Source organism: Chelonia mydas, chromosome 10 (assembly GCF_015237465.2).
Source record: "Chelonia mydas isolate rCheMyd1 chromosome 10, rCheMyd1.pri.v2, whole genome shotgun sequence".
NCBI classification, from domain to species: Eukaryota; Metazoa; Chordata; order Testudines; family Cheloniidae; genus Chelonia; species Chelonia mydas.
The window spans coordinates 69,108,655-69,127,349 of NC_051250.2; the positions used below are offsets into that span (position 1 = coordinate 69,108,655).

Below are 18,695 nucleotides of genomic sequence, written 5' to 3' on the forward strand. Positions count from 1 at the left end.
CCAATTGTGGGAGTGGTTTTGTGATGTGGACACCTATCTGCTGGGAAATGGACTGAGATCCACCAGCTCATTCCACACCAAATGACTATCAGATGGTAACTGCTAGTCATTATTTACCTGGGACAGGATTTAAACTAATTACCTAGATGTGAAAGGCTCTGTATCCCATTTCCAGCCCCTTGCTGCCTGGATAGCCCTCTTTTCTTCCCTCTTGGCCACCTTCCTTCCCCTCTTTCAGCTGATTACCTGACAGTCTGATCAGCCAGCCAGCCGGCATCACATTGATCAAACCCATCGTCATAGGCAGCCTGCAGCTGTTCAGGGGTAGCGATGACAGCACTGTTCTGGATACATGCCTGCTTTGCCTTCTCAAAGTCCAAAGTGTACCTGGTGGAGATGGCTCTGTAATGGAACACGATTCCTGGAAAACACATCCACCAGCACACACACACATCAGTCAGTGAAGAACCAGCCCCTCACCAGTTTCCCTTTCAAAGGGGTTAGCAAGTCAGAGAAAAGGCATTCTATCTCATGTAGAAACTCAGGTGTTTGCCACAGATCATTCGTATTGCATGGGTAGTCTACTGTGCCCTGAAGAGCCTCTGTTCTTCCCCATGGTATATTCCACCATCCCAAGGCCACCAGGCTTCAATTTAAGGGGAATTAGATGTACTCCCTTTGGTGAACAGAAAAATCTACAGGAACAGACCTGCTGTCCAGTCCAGGTTCTTTTCTCCTGTGATGCTGGAGCACCCTAATGCTACATCTAAATCCAGTGTTTTAATGCTGACTGCTTCAGCATAAACCAACATCCCAGAATGCAACAAATACATCCCTGTCAGAAGGATCCAAAACTTTCAAGACATTTAAAGTGGCTCGCATGGCATTGCACAGTATTGTAAAAATACTCTATGGAAATTGGCTAATTGTGTGTTATAACTACAATGTTGTACTATTTTATTATAGTCTTGAATGTGATAATGTCCAATGGCCCAAATCAGTATTGAGGCTCCAGTGCACCAGGCATTGTCCAAACACACAGGAAGGCATGGTCCTTGCCCTGATGATACCTACATTTTATACTATAGCAGATGTGCTTTGAACAGTTATATGTACTGCAAATGTAGTTAAGCCATACTATTCCATATAGAGTGGCCTTTAAAAGAAGTGTGTGGCTGTATGCATACTCAGGCCTGGCATAAGAAGGGTTAAACCTCTTGGATGCTTTCTTTCTTGGCCCCTCTTCTTCTCACTCACAATTTTATTGATGAGAGTAACAATGTTAACTGGGGGAAAGTTAATTGTGTGTTATATTGTCTACATATTAGCTAACTAAACCACTTTTACATTTCTTGAAAGAACATAAGAACGGCTCTAACAAAACAGGCCAACGGGCCATCTGGAAAATATCCCATCTCCTAACATACTAGGTGAGACCAAACATCCTCATAGGTCCAATATCCTGTTTCCTGCAACATCACATCAGACCACCATCCATCTCATCCAGTGTTCCATCTCCTGCCCATACCAAAACAGATTGGTGCCATCTTCTAGCACACTGGGTGACACTGATGGTCTGTTTAATATGGCATTCCAGGTCCTGCCCACATTAGAATAAATCAGTGGCCTGTCTTGTTTGGCTCCTGCTCACATACAAGATCAGACCAATGATCCATCAAGTCTGGCATCCTGTCTATGACAGCGAGTGATGCCAGATGCTCATGGAAAGGGTAAAATGCCTCCACTCCTATTCATAATGCACCTGGTCAGATTTCTTCCTCCTTCTTTCTCCACAGGCAAATCAATGTAAGCATCAACACTATCACCAAGAGGAAACATTGAAGTAATGGCCTCACCTTTCACTATGACCTCTATCGTATCCTGGCTGTCCTCAATACCATGCATCACCTCGCAACGATAGATCCCAGTGTCGTTGGACCTCAGAGCTTTGATTTCCAAGGTGGCATCGGTGGGGATGGCAGGATAGTTGGGCAGAGAGATCACCTCCGTGTACTCAGTGTTGATTCGAACTTGCCCCTCTGTGGCCACTAGTAAGACGACTTCCTTCCCATTGGAGAGTCTGCTCCATTTGATTCTTGGGGTCAGAGGAGGCGTATAGGGGGCTGGGGTGACATGATCCAATGAGTCGATGAAGTAGCAGGGGATGGTCAGAGAGTTTCCCAGGATGACACGCAGGGGAGACCGTTCAGGTATGCTCACACTCAATGTGTTACCATGATCTGCCCAGTCCCAATATGGAGAGAGACAAAGTGAGGATTAATCAATAACACACATCAGTCATAACTACCAACATTTTCAAAGTAGCCTCAATCTAGCTTGTAAATCTGCACCCACAATATTAGGAAATATATCTATTTGTATATATTCTAATAATATAATTTGAAGTAATTGATGTTCCTAAAGCAGCCCCTGAGCCTTGGTAACAGCCCTGGTGGAATATTATGCTATTACATTGAAGGTAGGTTGGGGGCCTTGGTGCTAGGTTACAAGTTGGGACTATCTTCCCCCCTACCAAGCACAGCAACAGCAGGATGTCATGGCGTTGCAGCAGCCCAGAGAGGAGGCCCTTGGCAATGGTGGGTGAAATTAGTGAGCTCATAGGTAGACCTGTAAAGTTGCATGAGTCTGCTGTGTGAGGGGCATGTTGGCCTGTTACATGTATGGTCCTCTGCACTGAACAGTGGTCCCGCCGACTGTACATACCTGAAACTTCCACAGAGATGGCTGCAGTGATGACTCGCAAACACACAAACACTAATAGTAAAGTGGTCATAGTTTACCTGCAACAAACAACAAATTAGAGGCAGGGGTTAATTACTGTTGGATGATTATAAGGGAATGGACCCTTCAAGGACTCTTAAGAGGGAACAAGCCCATTAACCTACAGTACCCAAACACACCCTGGCAGGGTTTTTTTACATATGACCATCAACAAAAGAGAGTTTTCAGAGCAACACCTTGTCTAATAGAGGGAGGGACAAGGCAGCTTGCTCCAAACAAGGGTGTCCATTATGTGCAGTAACATTACTATTCTATTCTCACACTCTCTCTTGTGATCTTCACCTCTGTTCAGAAAGACAATTTTGCCATGGAGTTTCTCATTTGTTTTACATCTATTCCAGCAACGACCACTGGGTCAGATGCCCTCTCTAGCTAACCCTACACCGTTGCCTGGACCACCTGGAATAGAAGCTTCTTCACATTACCAATATCCTTCCTCTACTAAGCCAACATGGAATCCTTGGCCAGCTGCTTGGATGTAATTTTTGTACAACTATTCTAGCGGAAGTCTGGCCCCTTCAGGGTGAAAAGGCTAAAGGTCACAACACAACCAATAATCCTGCCTTTACAGTCTATACCACTTTAAATACAAATGGATTCCACAGCTCTTTAGCAACTTCACTGTAAGGACTACATGACATATACATTGCGCAGGGATCCCCTTCATCAGGGGAACTCACCACTTCAGAACAGTTTCAGACAGTGGAGGACTGTCCTGTATCCAGGTGAAATGGCAGAAGGACTGAAGGGAGGCAGAAAGTAATTACCCAAACTGGAATTTGGTCAGGATAGCCAGGTTAATGCCTTTAGTCTTGTGTATAATGCCCATGGGATTTTAAATAACCACTAGTGGGCAGGACCTCAGTTTTATGTTTCATTCACAAGATGGCACAGCACCCACTAACTCTGCACGGCAACACTGATTCAACACTGAGTCAAAAGGAAGAGCCCCACCTACTGGATCATTTAGGTTTTCCTTGGTGGTCACCTATCCAAATGCTGGCTGTTTGTCTTCGGAAAGCTAGAGGGAGCCCAACTAGTGTTGATGTGGCTGCAGTCACAGAACATTATGAGAGACAGCGTACATGTCTATTGGCTCAGTAGTAAAGTTCATTAACTAGCATACTTGAAAGCATGGCACAGGACAAGGGAAAATATAAATTACATCTTATAAAGTCAGGCCATTAGGCTTTCACTTCTGAAGAACTCGGTTCAAATCCTACTTAAGCCAAAAGAGAAAATGTGTTTATAAATCACAACCTGGTACTTTATCTACATGAACAAATATTAAACTCTTTGGAAACTCTACTCAAGAGACGCTAAACATTGAACTAGCAGGGGCTGCTGCAGGTCAGGGCTGAGGTGCATTGGCAGAGATGTGTGTGGGCCCAGATTTGGAATACTTGGGTTGTTGATGGTCAGGACTTATGCGCATAGAGGGTGGGGAAGGAGCTGCCAGACAACACTGAGGAGAGTCATAGAATCATAGAATATCAGGGTTGGAAGGGACCTCAGGAGGTCATCCAGTCCAACCCCCTGCTCAAAGCAGGACCAATCCCCAACTAAATCATCCCAGCCAGGAGTCATGTGGGTGTCTACAACGGGAACAGAAGTGGGTGCTGCAGGGTAAGACTGAAATATTTATGAGAAGTCTCAATCTTTCCTATTGTATTATTTATTGTGTCTGGCTCTAGGCAGTACAAAAAGTCATTTTTACGAATATTTACTTCATACACATTTTTTATCTATCTTGTAGCATCCATGACCAAAAGCTCCCTATAAAATAAATACATTAAAAAAAAAACAACCCCCACCCCACCAGCATAAGACTGCCATTGCTCAATCTTCACAGTACCCCCATGGCATTTTGTCAAACAGCAATGCAGAGGTTGAGTAGAAAGTTAACCAGCACGAGAAAGGGAGTAAGATATTAATTTGTATCATGGGGAAACACTCCAGTTTCTCTCTGGCTGCTAAAGTTACGTACCCATCACTGTTAAATTTTAAGATCAGTGCTGGCTGTTATTTGTTTATTTGTATGCCAAGGAGCTTGGAGTCCCACTTTAGACACAAAGCCATAAAAGCAGAAAGACTCAGTTCTAGTCTCTAGGTAAGGACTGTAGCACTGGGAAAAAACTCAAGCCAAGTGTCGGCAATGTATTCCTGGTTTGTTAGAAAGAACAAATCCTTGGAGACAGCATGACTCAGGAGATTGTTTATGTAATAGGGAGCCTTTCACCAATAGGTCCCTAGCTTTAGTAAGGCCCAGGCCATTGGTGACTTAGGGTATGTCTACACTGAGCACTGAAGGTGTAAATTCTAGCTCCAGGAGACATACCTGCACTAGCTCCTATCAAGTTAGCGCACTAGATATAGTCTAGAGTGTAGCTGAGGCAGAGCGAATGGTGGGAGGGGATAGGCATCCGAGTGTCTCAGATGGGCTTGTACTCAGGTGTCTAGCCCCTCCCTACGGCTGTACTTCTATTTTTAGTGTGCTAATTTGATCAGAGCTAGCGTAGGTTATATTTCCTCAGGCTGAAAATTACACCTGTCAACTTGAAGTGTGGTCCTATACAGCTGTTACCCTCTGACGATCCACTGTACATTAAATGAATTGGGAGCGGGGAAAGGGGTGCTCAGTCCAGTTTCTAATGTGGTAGGTGAGCACATCGTGCAAAATATGTAATTACAATAAGCAGCCTTGGGGACTAATTGGATCTCTTGATGACAGAATCAATAGAGAGGCCAAGGATTGAATAGGCCATGGAGATGGAATTCCCCTATTCTCCCCAGGTGTTGTGGTGGGGGAGGCCTCCAAGGCAGAAGGCACATTGGTGGGGTCAGCATGTGGGAAACTCATACTGTCACAGCTTGCGTTGTACCTGCTCTAGCTTTAAAGACAAGCTGTCACTTCTCCAGAGTCAAAAATCTGGAACCTTTCAGCAGCGCCAGCATTATGCGGAAAACGATTTAAAATAAATAGCCTTGGATTAGCAAAGAGACAGGCATCCTTTTGTCTGGGTTTTTCTGCAGAAGAAACCTGGAATTGAAGCATCTTAAAGAGCACTGAAACAGAGAAATCAAATATGATGGGCCCTGGCTGTCTGAAAACACCTCCAGGGCTTTTACCTATTATAGGCTGGTATTGTCACTGAGCACTCAAAAGCTGTAACAAAAAAGTTGTTTCTGTGTCGGTATTCATTGCCAGGGAGACACATGAAGCAGGAGAGCAGGTTCATGCTCGCGCTGGTTAGAATTTGAAGAGTATGATTATTCTGAATGGGTGAAATTCACTCATGTATGGAAAGCCAGCACAAGCCCCATCCATCCCTGGAGTCCTACTTTGCTAGGGTGACCATACTTCCTAAAGTAAAAACGGGATGGCCGGGGCTCGCCTGAGTCCGAGCCGCCCCGCCGTCCCACCTGTAGGATTTGCCACAGCCACCCCCACTATCCAGGGCTGGGGCTGACCCCCCCTTCCTCGAGCGCTGAGCCCTGTGCCACCCACAGCTGGGGCTGAGCACCTGAGCCCTGTGCTGCCCGTGGCTGGGGCTGATGCCCCCCCCCACCTCCACACCGTCTGGTGCTGGGGCTGACCTCCCCGTGCCGCCTGCAGCTGCAGCTGGGGCTGATCCCAATGCCAGCTGGGGCTGCCTCCTGAGCCCCGCAGCCCAGCACCTCATGTTACTGCCTCCCCGCCCCCCATGTTGCTCCCCTTTTTTTGGTAAACTGGGCATTTGTCCGTTTGCTCTTTCCAACTGATCAGCTGGGAAGAGCAAACGGGACAAATGCCCATTTCTGTCAAAAAAGTCAGGACGGCCGGGACAGAGCTTAAAAGTTGGACTGTCCCAGCCAAAACGGGGCCTCTGGTCGCCCTGCACTTTGCTTTGCGCTGGTCCTTCGCACAGGGGGTTATTTCATCATATCGTAAGAGCAGGGAAGACAGGAACATTTCCAGGTTTGGTTTATTCCTGAAAAAGACAGGCCTTCCCTCCAGCTCCCCTCACCCGCAGCATCCCACAGACAGTGAATTCTTTCTCTCAGCGGCAGTTCAAACAAATTAGAATAATAGTGTGTGGAGTGCATTGTGCCAGCTTCCTAGCCCTGACTCCCGGCCAGTGCGACATTCAATCAGGTGCCTATTCCTCACGGTCATGTTTGCAACATGTTCTCCATTTCTCACTCTTCTAACTACCGCAGGGAAATCTGAGAGCCCTGCTCTGTGCTGCTTAGAGTGTCCTGGATAATTTGCCATCAGTAGCAGTGATGATTTTATATTCTACTAGTCTGTGATTCCGTTTTGTTTCTGTAGGGATGTCAGCTCGCCTGGCACTCGACAGCGGGTGAACATCTCTGTTTTAAAGAGCGCTCCTGTAACCAACAGGCCCTTGCCTAAAGACCTCATCGTGTGACGGTATGGTCCAGTACGATGCTGAGCAAACCCGGAGTGATGTGTGGTTGCTATGGCTGGGATACGTCATGGGCTTTCAAGGAAAAGAAGGAGGGATAGCTCAGTGGTTGTGAGTTCAATCCTTGAGGGGGCCATTTAGGGATATGGGGCAAAAATCTGTTGGATGATTTAATTGGGGATTGATCCTGCCTTGAGCAGGGGGTTGGACTAGATGACCTCCTGAGGTCCCTTCCAACCCTGATATTCTATGATTCTATGAAGGAACTTGGGGCTGTTAATCATGTGACTGTTCCAAGTGCAGGACCATCCTGCCTAGCCCTTGTGCTCCTGGCCGGGAGGGCTACCCCCAGCCCCTCCCCTGCTGTCCCCTCTCCTCCACAGCCTCTGCGTGCACAGGGCTGTGAGCTCCTGCCGCTCTGAGCGGCATGGTAAGGGGGGCGGTAGTGCGTGCACGCGACAGCAGCAGCGGTTGGGGGTCCTGGGGGGCAGTCAGGGGACAGGGAGGAGGGGGTGGTTGGATGGGGCAGAGGTTCTGTGGGGGGGCGGTCAGGGAACGGGGGGGTTGGATAGGGTGTGGGAGTCTCAGGGAGCCTGTCAGGGGGCAGGGGAGTGGATAGGGGTTGGGACAGTCTGGGGACAAGGAGCAGGGCGGGTTGGATAGGGGTGGGATCCTGGGGGGCCTGTCAGGGGGTGGGGGTGTGGATAGGGGTCGAGGGGGAGTCAGGGGACAGGGAGCAGGGGGGGTTGGATAGGGGTGGGGTTCCGGGGGGGCCTGTCAGGGGGTGGGGATAGGGGTTGGGGGGCAGTCAGGGGACAGGGAGCAGGGGGGAGTGGGATCCCGGGGGGGGTTGGATGGGTCAGGGGTTCTGAGGGGGGCGGTCGGGGTGGGGAGGGGGAGGCGACTAGGCTGTTTGGGGAGGCACAGCCTTCCCTACCCAGCCCTCCATACAGTTTTGCACCCCGATGTGGCCCTCAGGCCAAAAAGTTTGCCCACCTCTGGTCTAGAGATAGGTTGGGTGGACAGTTAGGAAATGGATTCCCATTGGCTGGGATATGGGGGGGGGCAGTTCTCCCCTGCATCAGTTGCATTTTCAAGGCTTTTCACAAAGAAAAGGGCTAGAGACTGAAAATGAACATGAAATGCTTTAAATGAAAACTGGAAGCTTTACAGGGCCCAAAGACTGTTACAAAGCTCCCCTCTGCTCCAGTCTGTCAGGGCTCTTAACCTCTCTGAGTACATAAAACATCATTTGAGGGTTAGGGCTAATGTGGGGTTACAATTAAAGTTGTGGTTAGGGTCAGTTACTCTTATGGTCATAGACAGGGTTAGTGTTAGTAGTTAGGATTATGGTTAAGGTTAGTGTTACAAAGATGAATTTTAGCATAGGGTTAGGGATATAAACTGCCTACCATAAAATGCATAAGAAGTAAAATATGCAACCAAGAAGTTCTATAAATGCCTCAGTTTGAATGCTCCTGAGTATCTGTACTGCTAGAAAATTAGCTTGTTAACTCACACCAGTCACTAGAGGTCCCTTTTGACAAACCCAAATTACCTGTGGGTGTCCTTATCCTCCAGTAGAAAACCTCACCCCTAGGCAGAGAGATCCTGAGAATGGGTACTTTGGGGGGTGGGTATCTGAATAGGTTATACCGAGAAGACAGGATCTACCAAGCACCAGCATAGGGTGAGAATTGTTTCTGATGGCAGCCAGTGCCACAAATGGAGAGTCAGGATTGTACTGAGCATCTTAGAAGAGTTTGTGTTATGGGAAAACAACAACTTCCACCCCCCAAGGTGTGTTTAAAGTGCTTTAAAGGCTGTGTTTGTGTTTAGCGAGACTGCAGATCCATTGAAACTGGGCAGATGGAGTTTGCAAGACAATTTCTTCTGGCTTTTGTGGAAAAGAGGGAGAGGAGGAGGTAGGAGGTGTTATACAGGGTCACTGTTACCCACATGGAGTCTCAGAGCACATGCTAGATCAACCAGTCTGGATTAACAACAGTCAGACTTAACAGTCACCCAAAATTCCAGCCATTCTTCCTCTTCTAAGCATTAACTGAGATTGGAATGAGGCTTGGTTAGCATTTTACATTGGATTTATTTATGTATCTGCACTTCCTAATTCAGCCAGGTCTGGACATAATTGAGAAAAAGACCTTGAGTTTCCAAACCATCCAGAACTGAGAAGGGCTGGATAGCACAGGAGATTTCTGCCCTGGAGAACAATTGTCATTTTAACTTCTGTTTATTGCCATTTGATATTAAGCCCAATTTTTTCAAAGATGGACTTATGCACGTGTGTAACCTCTAGCTTCTGCTCACGCATCAGGGATTGTATGCAAACAGTCATGGGGGGACTGCAAGTAAAAGTGCATGTTTGAAAAATCTGAGCATTTTGAATTTTTTAAACCCCTCTCTCCTTTGACCCCTTCCCCAGATTTTCACAGAACTAGAAAACCTTGTGAGAGTAAAAATTGCATTTTAGAGGCAAGGAAAGTTCTAGATCCAACAAAGTGCTTACACAATAACATCCCAGGAAGGTAGGCAGATGTGGCCCATTTAGAGCCCAGACTGTCTATCCGATGTATTTGTTTTTTGGAATGCATTTTCCATTCTTTTTCTAGCTTGCTTTTGAATCTATACTAAGCACTTTGTTTTGAATCTATACCCTCCACAGTTTCTCCTTATGCTTTTGGTTGTCCATTCCACATTAATCACCCTTGCAGTAAGTAAGTTTACTTTAATCACCCTTAATGCCTTCTTTTTCTTGGATTCATTTCACATCTTCTTGTTTCTTAGCCTGTTACCCACTCAGAGATTGTCAGCTTTTGAAATTTGGGACAAAGCGGACACAGTGACACATCTTGACATTACATCATTGCAACAGACCATCTTCAGGACAATACAAGTGTCATCTCATTGCAAAACTCATCTGACGCTACCATGCTCCACACAGCTTCCATGCTTTGATTTGACCCAGGCACATTAAAAGATTTGGAAAACTTTTGATAAACCTTAGTAGGGTTTCAGACTGGTAATAAAACAGCATTCATGGGCAGGAGCTTGTGCCTTTAGCATAGCAACATTTTCCAGGAGAACATAGTTCTTAAAATTTGTATATAAAGAGGCATCTAATAAGAGACCAAACCAGCAATACTTTAGTCTTGGATTCTCATCCCTCAAAGATTTAGTCTCTCTCTCTTTCTTCCCCTCCAGAGAATGCACCTCAGTTTCTCCAGGGAACACTAACCACCTCCATCCAATCTGGTGTATTTCAACTAACTCTCACAGCTCAGCTACTTCAAGACTTAATAATGATGGCAAAACTTTGGATGAAGGCTTAAGGAGAATTAAGAAAAGGTACCTCCTCTTGACAGAGGGGGATGTCAGGTCTTTGATCCCTCATGTACATATCTATGGGGCGTCCCAGGTGCCTTCAGAACTGTCAGTGGCTTTTTGTTTCAGTGAGAATAGGGAGTATTCCCTCATCACCTCCACAAACAAATCCCCCATTGTCTCCACATGCTACAAGCTCTTTTCCAGCACTGAGAGCTCTTCTGTTCAAATCCCAGCCTGCTTCAGGAAATGGGAGGGGAAGAAGAAAAAAAAAGGGGGGAGGGGAGGAACAATTTTATTTCTTTTTTCTTTTAAAATAAGGCAAGTTTTGGAATAGAAGTATCGTAATAAATATACTCCTGTGACTTTTTGTGTTTTCTCAGCTGTAAAGAAAATAGGAAAACTATTCCATTCTGTTTGGCTTCCAAACCATTCTGAGACTAAGCCCTTTATGCAGTGGGCTGCTCAGATGTTGTTCCCGCCAAGGCCGTTTTTGACGTGACTCCTGGGACAAGAAAGTCCTTTTTGAACCAAGAGTGAAACGTGGCAGTGGTTACTGTGATATTGTGTCACCGCGGTGTGTTGCCCACAGCTTGACGGGGGCTGATATTCCCCACATCAGTTTCCTGCGTCAGACAGTGAGCTGGAGGCACAGAAAGAGACTGTATTAGCGTGAAGGTAGCAAGAAAAGGAGGGGTTGCTTAGGACTCAGGAAAGCAACAGATTTCATCACACACTTCAGCCAACTTATCTCACTCCTGTCCTGGAGTACTCCATGCTGCTGCGGTCATGGGCTCTCTTATACACAGCTCGGTGGACTGGCAGGACTTGGCCCCTCCCTCCTGACTGGCAGGAATGTTGTGCACCTCAAGAACACATGGCTTAGCCCTTCTCTTTTGATCTGTCTATGCAGTAAATGGAACCGAAATAACCAATCAGCTCTAATTTACACCTTGGGTTATTTCAGTTTAAGTCCCTGTATGCACACTCTTATTTCAACATAAGAGCTCTGTTTCCATATAACATAACTATAACTACCAGCTTAATTAAATCAATACAAAGGCAATCTTATACCAAAATAAGAGTATCCACACAGACTTACACCAAACTAACTAAGGGTGTCAAGGACAACCGATACAGTTATTTCACTTTCCATTTACCAGGCGGACAAGCTCCCACTTTCTGATGAGTGAGATGCCAGGATGAGATTCCAGTAACAATCTGAACAACTAATACTGCTAAGTTTCAGGTAGTGGAATTCAAACCCCGACAATAACAGAACAAGGAGTAATGGTCTCAAGTTGCAGTGGGGGAGGTTTAGGTTGGATAGTAGGAAAAACTTTTTCACTAGGAGGGTGGTGAAGCACTGGAATGTGCTACCTAGGGAGGTGGTGGAATCTCCTTCCTTTGAGGTTTTTAAGGTCAGGCTTGACAAAGCCCTGGCTGGGATGATTCAGCTGGGGATTGGTCCTGCCTGGAGCAGGGGGTTGGACTAGATGACCTCCTGAGGTCCCTTCCAACCCTGATATTCTATGATTCTATGATTTGCATGGAGCAGATTTCCTTTTGAATGCATAATACCATATAAACTCCTATGGGCTGTACCTACCACACAATGGCCCACCTTCTTCTCCTCTCATTTATGCCAGCCTCACACCAATGTAACTCCATTGACATTAACAGAGTTACTCCAGAGTCACAGTGGTGTGAGTGAGAGCAGAATTAGGCTAGACATACTGTCCTTCTGGCCCCCAACAGCGCAGTCACATCTCCCACTCAACCACTAACATTAATTTTCCAACAAATCACTAGTGAAACTAGTAGCAGAGAACAGAATGCCCTGCAACGGACACCATCAACTTTTCCACCATTCAAGCATTCAGGGACAAGGCGTAATATATCTGGGAATGAATGGGAAACAAGTTGCATTCTTCACACTTGATACAACATCAGCACTGAATTACTCTTGAAGTGCCAGAGTAACAGCCGTGTTAGTCTGTATTCGCAAAAAGAAAAGGAGTACTTGTGGCACCTTAGCGACTAACCAATTTATTTGAGCATAAGCTTTTGTGAGCTACAGCTCACTTCTGTAGCTCACGAAAGCTTATGCTCAAATAAATTGGTTAGTCTCTAAGGTGCCACAAGTACTCCTTTTCTTCTTGAGGTGCCATGGTTCCCAGTGCAGGTCATGTATGGAGACCAAATCATTATCTCAAAATCTTTTTCAGTGATTCAGGAAAGAAGGATCACCCATGTCTGTTTCTACTTGTGTTTTATATGCACATTTCTTAGACAGTCAGCTAAATGAATGCTTAGCAAATCCTATCTCCCTGGCTTCCTTGCCGAGTCCCACAACACATCTATAACATTTAGGGGGGTAAATAAAGGAAAACTCTCATTCACTATTCATTTTCACCAGGAGGTGCTCAATTCTTGGCATGGGTTCCAGGTCTCAATTTCCTTGTGCTGCCTGTGTGCCTATGATGGGAGTGTCTGTTATCTGTTCCACCAGCTATTACACAGGATTAGGATATCATTCTCCCTGTAAACTGAAGAGAGAGCGTGTTCTTCATATATCTAATTCTTATTGGCAAATGGTTGGGCTGGGTAAAATGCCTCCAGTTGTCTGGCTCCTGGCCCTCTCTATGTGTTAGTTTATCCATCAAAGCCTAGGACATCTGTGGGTGCCAAATACAAGCAAACATAATAGTCCTTTGCTCTTCTCTAGCATGTGCCATCTGAGGATTACAAAACTCTTCACAAAAGTTAGTTAACTGAGGGCTTGTCTACATTACTGGCTGGATCGACAGGCAGTGATCAATCCAGCGGGGGTCAATTTATCATTTCTAGTATAGACGTGATAAATCGACCGCCAATCGCTCTAGCATCGACTCCAGGACTCCACCTCAAGGAGAAGCTCTCCCGTCGACACACCGCAGTGAAGACACCGTGGTAAGTAGATCTAAGTACGTCGACTTCAGCTACATTATTCACGTAGCTGAAGTTGCGTAACTTAGATTGATTCCCCCTCCATAGTGTAGACCAGCCCTAAGCCTCACAACACCACCATGAAGTGCATAATGGCAAGGATCACCATCTCCATTGAATTCCTGGGGAGACTAAGACACGGAGCAGAGAACTGACTTGTACAGCAAGGCAGTGACAGAAATGGGAATGGCACTGAGGAGTCCAGATTCCCAGTCCACTCAACTAACCACGAGCCACACTGTCTCTCTCTAGAGCCAGGATGGATAGCAGTCACTTATACCACAAATTTCTCCTTTCTCTGAAATAAAACCAACATACCCTAGCTCTCAGATCCATGATTGCAGACTAGAACTGGTTGGAGATTTTTGGGTGAAAAGTTTTTTCAATAGAAAATGTCATTTCTTGTTGTTGCCTAAAATTTTTGATTTTCTGTTGGAAAAATCAAAATGATTTTTTTTGTTTTGGGTCTGGTCAACTCCATCTGAGCTGCTGGAGTTCCTCATGCCTCCATTATCCATTATGGGCCAGGTTTCCTGATGGACTATACCTCCCATGATGCATGGCAATCCCTTCTTTTGTTGAACTACCACGGCGCGTCATAGGATATACGCTCCAGAACAGGGAAATAAGATGTCTAAACTATAATTCCAATGAGGCATTGTGATAATGCAGAGGGACACAGATTAATGTTGAACTGACCCAAAATGAAGCATTTTGATATTTCTGGATTGAAATTTTCTATTCCATGACAAGTTTTCATGTTTCAGCTTTCCATCTTAATTCAGGACTTCTGAAGGTATTAGGGGACACCATTGCTCTTGGGTCAGAGGCCTGCAGCTGGCTGGCTGATTAGCTCCTCCCACTGCACCTGGGAAAAAGAGCTGTGACTTAATTGGCTGATCCTTATAAAAGAAGGCAGCAGGACATGGAGGGGAGGGACTGCAATACCTGCCAGAAAGCTGAGGGGCTCGTGGCTGTGTGCCAGATGGACTGTGGCTGGAGCAACTGCAGAAAGGAACTGCTCCAAGAGCCAAATACACAGATGGGTGACTACGAAGTCCTGTCGTCACTGAGTTCTGAGGTGAAAGCCAGGAAACTTGGACTGATAAACTTATGGGTGTGAGGGACAGCTGTGGGAAAGGGACCACTTGGCCTGCACAGATTTTTGAGGGGAGAGTCTGTGAAGCTTTGATCTTGTTTTGTTAAGAAGGCTTGAAATGAAAAACAAAACAACTAACTCTGCTGGAAACTGCTTCCCTGGATTCTGTGAGACGGCTCCAGACAGACTTCTCCAGAGAGGAAACTGGCTCAGCAAGCGCAAACTCAGATCCAAACAGGAGGAGGGGGCTGTATGATAGGCCCTGATCCTGTACAAGGACAAAAACAAATTTTGAAATACTGGAATTTCCCACATGATAAAAATTCTGATTTTCAATTGCTTTAGGTGACCTGTACAGTGGGATAAGCAGTTGAAAAACCACCTACACAACCTTTGAACTCCTTTGGGAATTTAGCTCAGCCCTATGAAGTAGAAAGACAATTGCAGCTGAATGGAAGTTGTGTTCGTGGGAGATACAGTCCAGAACAGGGGCATAAGATGTCCAGACTACAGCTCTGATGAGGCACCATGATACGGACTGAGGATAAACAGTGTGTTCCAAAAACTGCTGAGAAATTTGATTTCTCACCTAGAAGTTTGGATGCTTTTTTGAACCTTTCTGGTCTGTAAACCAAGCTAGAAATGCCACCACAATAGGTTCTGCCATGAGATTTCCAATACTTTCGAGAAGTATCAGGAGAACAAGCTTTGCTATGGTATTTTGGTGAGGGAAATTGTTTCTGATATAATTGGCTTTTTTGAAATCCTAAAAAAAGTTCTGGTTTTGTTAGAGCTCTCAACGAAGATTTTGGTGGTTTCTTTCTTATGTAAACTCCTTTGCTTATTACTAGACACAGTCTGCTAAAGAATCTCATCACATCTAACATTTCAGAAAAATCTTCATATAGAGAAATCAATTTATTCCCTGCCAAAGGGCAAATCTCCCAGGAAACAATATACTGTTCCAAACAATCGGGCAATGACAGAGTCTACACCAGGGAAACAAATTCCCCGGAGAAGCATGGATCGATAAATAAATGAACAGTGGGAAAGAGTGCTTTAAACACTAATTAACTGACCCATGTATCTGCTGAACTCTAGCTCTAAGTGTGATGCATTAGTTGTAGTGCGGATAGAGAGAGAGAGATAAAGGGATGGCTGGATACAGTGTGATAAACTACCACTAAAGAAACCAAGAAAGAGTGGCTGTTTAAAGTGCTGGGTCCGCTAATAGAGGTGTTATAGGACTGCATTCTGTGCACATGGGGATCCTTTGGGGCAGACTCTGAAAACAGGAGGTTGCTTAATAGGACTGATGTCTTGTACTGGTTTCACTGTGTACCTAACGTAAGCGCACTAATGTTAAGCGAGAATCTTGCAAACAGTCTCCAAATATCCTAGTCTCCTGCCTGGTACATAACACCTGCTTCCGCCACAGTGCTCACATGTGCAGTGCACTCCCCAAGGAACTACAGAGACAAGGGGCAGACCATTTTCCCTTCATTCTGTGTGAAGTTGACACTATATCATTACTGGCATCTAGGGTCATTAGCAGGCATGGCCAGGAACTTGGCACCTGCTCATTTGCTCTTGAATTTTGTTCTTCGTGTATCCTCCATTAAAACATCATACAGCAGCATGAAATCTACCAGCTCAGCATGACTTCTATGGCTTGCTCAGGGGGAATGATTCCTATCCGAGAACAGCTCAGCACACCTCCTGCCCTCCCCCAGTGAGTGCTTACTCTCAGCTTGCCTGAAGCACGCGTCCATTAAACTCTAACACTGCCACACTAGCTTCCTGGACACACAATCAGCTTCAACAATGGAACCCTACAGACAACCATATACCAGAAACCCACGGATCAACACACCTACTTTCATAGATCCAGTAACCACCCCAAGCACAGCAAGAAATCTGTTATCTATAGCCAGACACTCAGATACCACAGAGAATATGCTCCGAGGAGAAAGTCTAGGATATACACCTCAACACACTCAGAACCGCCTTCACCAAACAAGGACAGTCCACCAGAGAACTACATCGCACCATAGAATGGGCCACCCAAATACCCTGAAAGAACCTGCTTCAGTACAGAAATAAAACCTCCTCTGACCGCATACCCTAGTTGTCACCTGCCACCCAACACTGGAATCCATATGGGGTATCATCAAACTACAATCCAAACTCAATGGGGACCCCATCCTGAAAGAAATGTTTCCTGAATCCCCTCTTCTGGCCTTCAAACAACCCCCTAATCTCTCCAAGCTCATCATCAGAAGCAAGCTCCCCGCAGACCATGTCACACCAACTCAAAGCAGCACCAGACTCTGCCAGAACAACAGATGCAAAACCTGCAGCCATATCTCCACTGCTACAATGATCAGCACCCCCCACAACACACCTTATAAGATCCATGGATCCTACACATGCCTATCACAACATGTGCCATACCTCATCCAGTGCACTAACTATGTGAGTGAAACCTGACAATCAGTACACCCTCCAATGAACTCACACAGGTAAATGATAAAAGACGAAAACACCACATCAGCTGTGGCTGAACACTTTTCACAAAGTGATCTCTCTATATCTGACCTATCAGTCCCCATCCGCAAAGGAAACCTGCACAACACTTTGAAAAGACAAACCTGAGAGCTTAAATTCATAACTTTGCTAGACATTAAAAATCATGGACTGAACAGAGACATTGAATTTGTGGTTTATTACAACAATCTGTACTCCATTAACTCTCTCTTTTTGTCCTATGACTTCAGAGGTGTTAACGGGTGACTCTACCTTTAAAGGTCCTTTACAATATGTGCTAACTATTTATGCTAAACTCTCTCTTCCAGCTTGCACGTAGGTGTGACACTCAGGGTACCTTTCCCAGACCTGAAGAAGAGCTCTATATGACTCGAAAGCTTGTCTCTCTCACCAACAGAAGTTGGTCCAATAAAAGATATTACCTCACCCACCTTGTCTAGCAGACTAGCTGTCTACAGACCTCAAAGGTCCTAGTTCAAGTCTTAACTGTGGTCACATGCACAATGATTCCAACTCATTGCTCAGACCACTAGTGAGGCGGATGTGACAGACAACAACCCTCACCTATCATCATTATTTAGCACCCTAGGTGGGCATAGTGTTTTACAAACTTGTAGGAGAACGAGGTTTGTAATCTGCCCCAAATTGCTTACAGACTAAATCAAATGGGTCTAACACACTGATTGGTAATCAGACTACTGTAGATAGCATCCAAGTGGAGATCAGAGATGGGAGCTCACCGAGAGAAGGGAGCATTGAGGAGAAAGGAGGACCATGTGCATGAAGGAGGGATGAAGACTGGGCTTTGTGCCCAGGAAGACAATGCTGCATATGTGCAACATGCCTGAATTAGCATGGCAGGGAGAAACTGAACTCTGAGGTCTGGCTGATTCTGAGCAGTTGATTTCTCATTCTGCAAATTGTGTTAATCCCTTGTTTGTTTGTTTGTTTAATTTGTTTATTTGTTTGTTTTCATTTCCTTGGATTTTTTAAAATGAAAAAATGGGGGAAATGGGAAAAATCCATCACTATGTAGCTTGTTCACTGTACAAACTCTGTAGGTTTTGCCAATTAAGCTTTTAAATTCCTTGAACTGTATCTATTTAGCCTGCACAGCTTACCTGCTCTTTGCCACCCACATCCAAGCTTGCATCTCTCCCAGTCTCTCCTGCTTAACTGAATAGAGACAAACCTGAACACATCTGTTCTCTGGATCCCTCCCCACACCCTGCTTTCACCATCACTCTTGACAATTCTGCTATTCTTCCTGTCACTCAAGCTTGCAGCCTTGGAGTTACAGAATCATAGAAATGTAGGGCTGGCAAGGACCTCGAGAGACAGAACTAAATATACACAGACCAACCCGGACAGGTGTTTGTCTAACCTGTTCTCCAATGATGGGGAGTCCACAACCTCCCTTGGAAGTCTGTTCCAGGGCTTAACTATCCTTATAGTTAGAAAGCTTTTCCTAATATCTAACCTCAATCTCCCTTGCTGCAGATTAAGCC

General features: G+C 45.5%; 1 protein-coding gene across 2 annotated transcripts in view; it reads right to left on the bottom strand.

The window, feature by feature from the left end:
* The window catches only part of ACAN (aggrecan), a 76,373-nt gene that overhangs the window by 32,148 nt on the left and 25,530 nt on the right, over nucleotides 1–18,695 (bottom strand). For both annotated transcript variants that reach the window (XM_043524369.1, XM_007060374.3), the window contains exons 2-4: nucleotides 2,725–2,801; nucleotides 1,857–2,240; nucleotides 247–421 (exon numbers count right to left, since the gene is read on the bottom strand). In XM_043524369.1, the coding sequence (XP_043380304.1) occupies nucleotides 247–421; nucleotides 1,857–2,240; nucleotides 2,725–2,794 (629 nt within the window). In that variant the 5' untranslated portion in view covers nucleotides 2,795–2,801. The remainder of the gene's footprint in view (nucleotides 1–246; nucleotides 422–1,856; nucleotides 2,241–2,724; nucleotides 2,802–18,695) is intronic.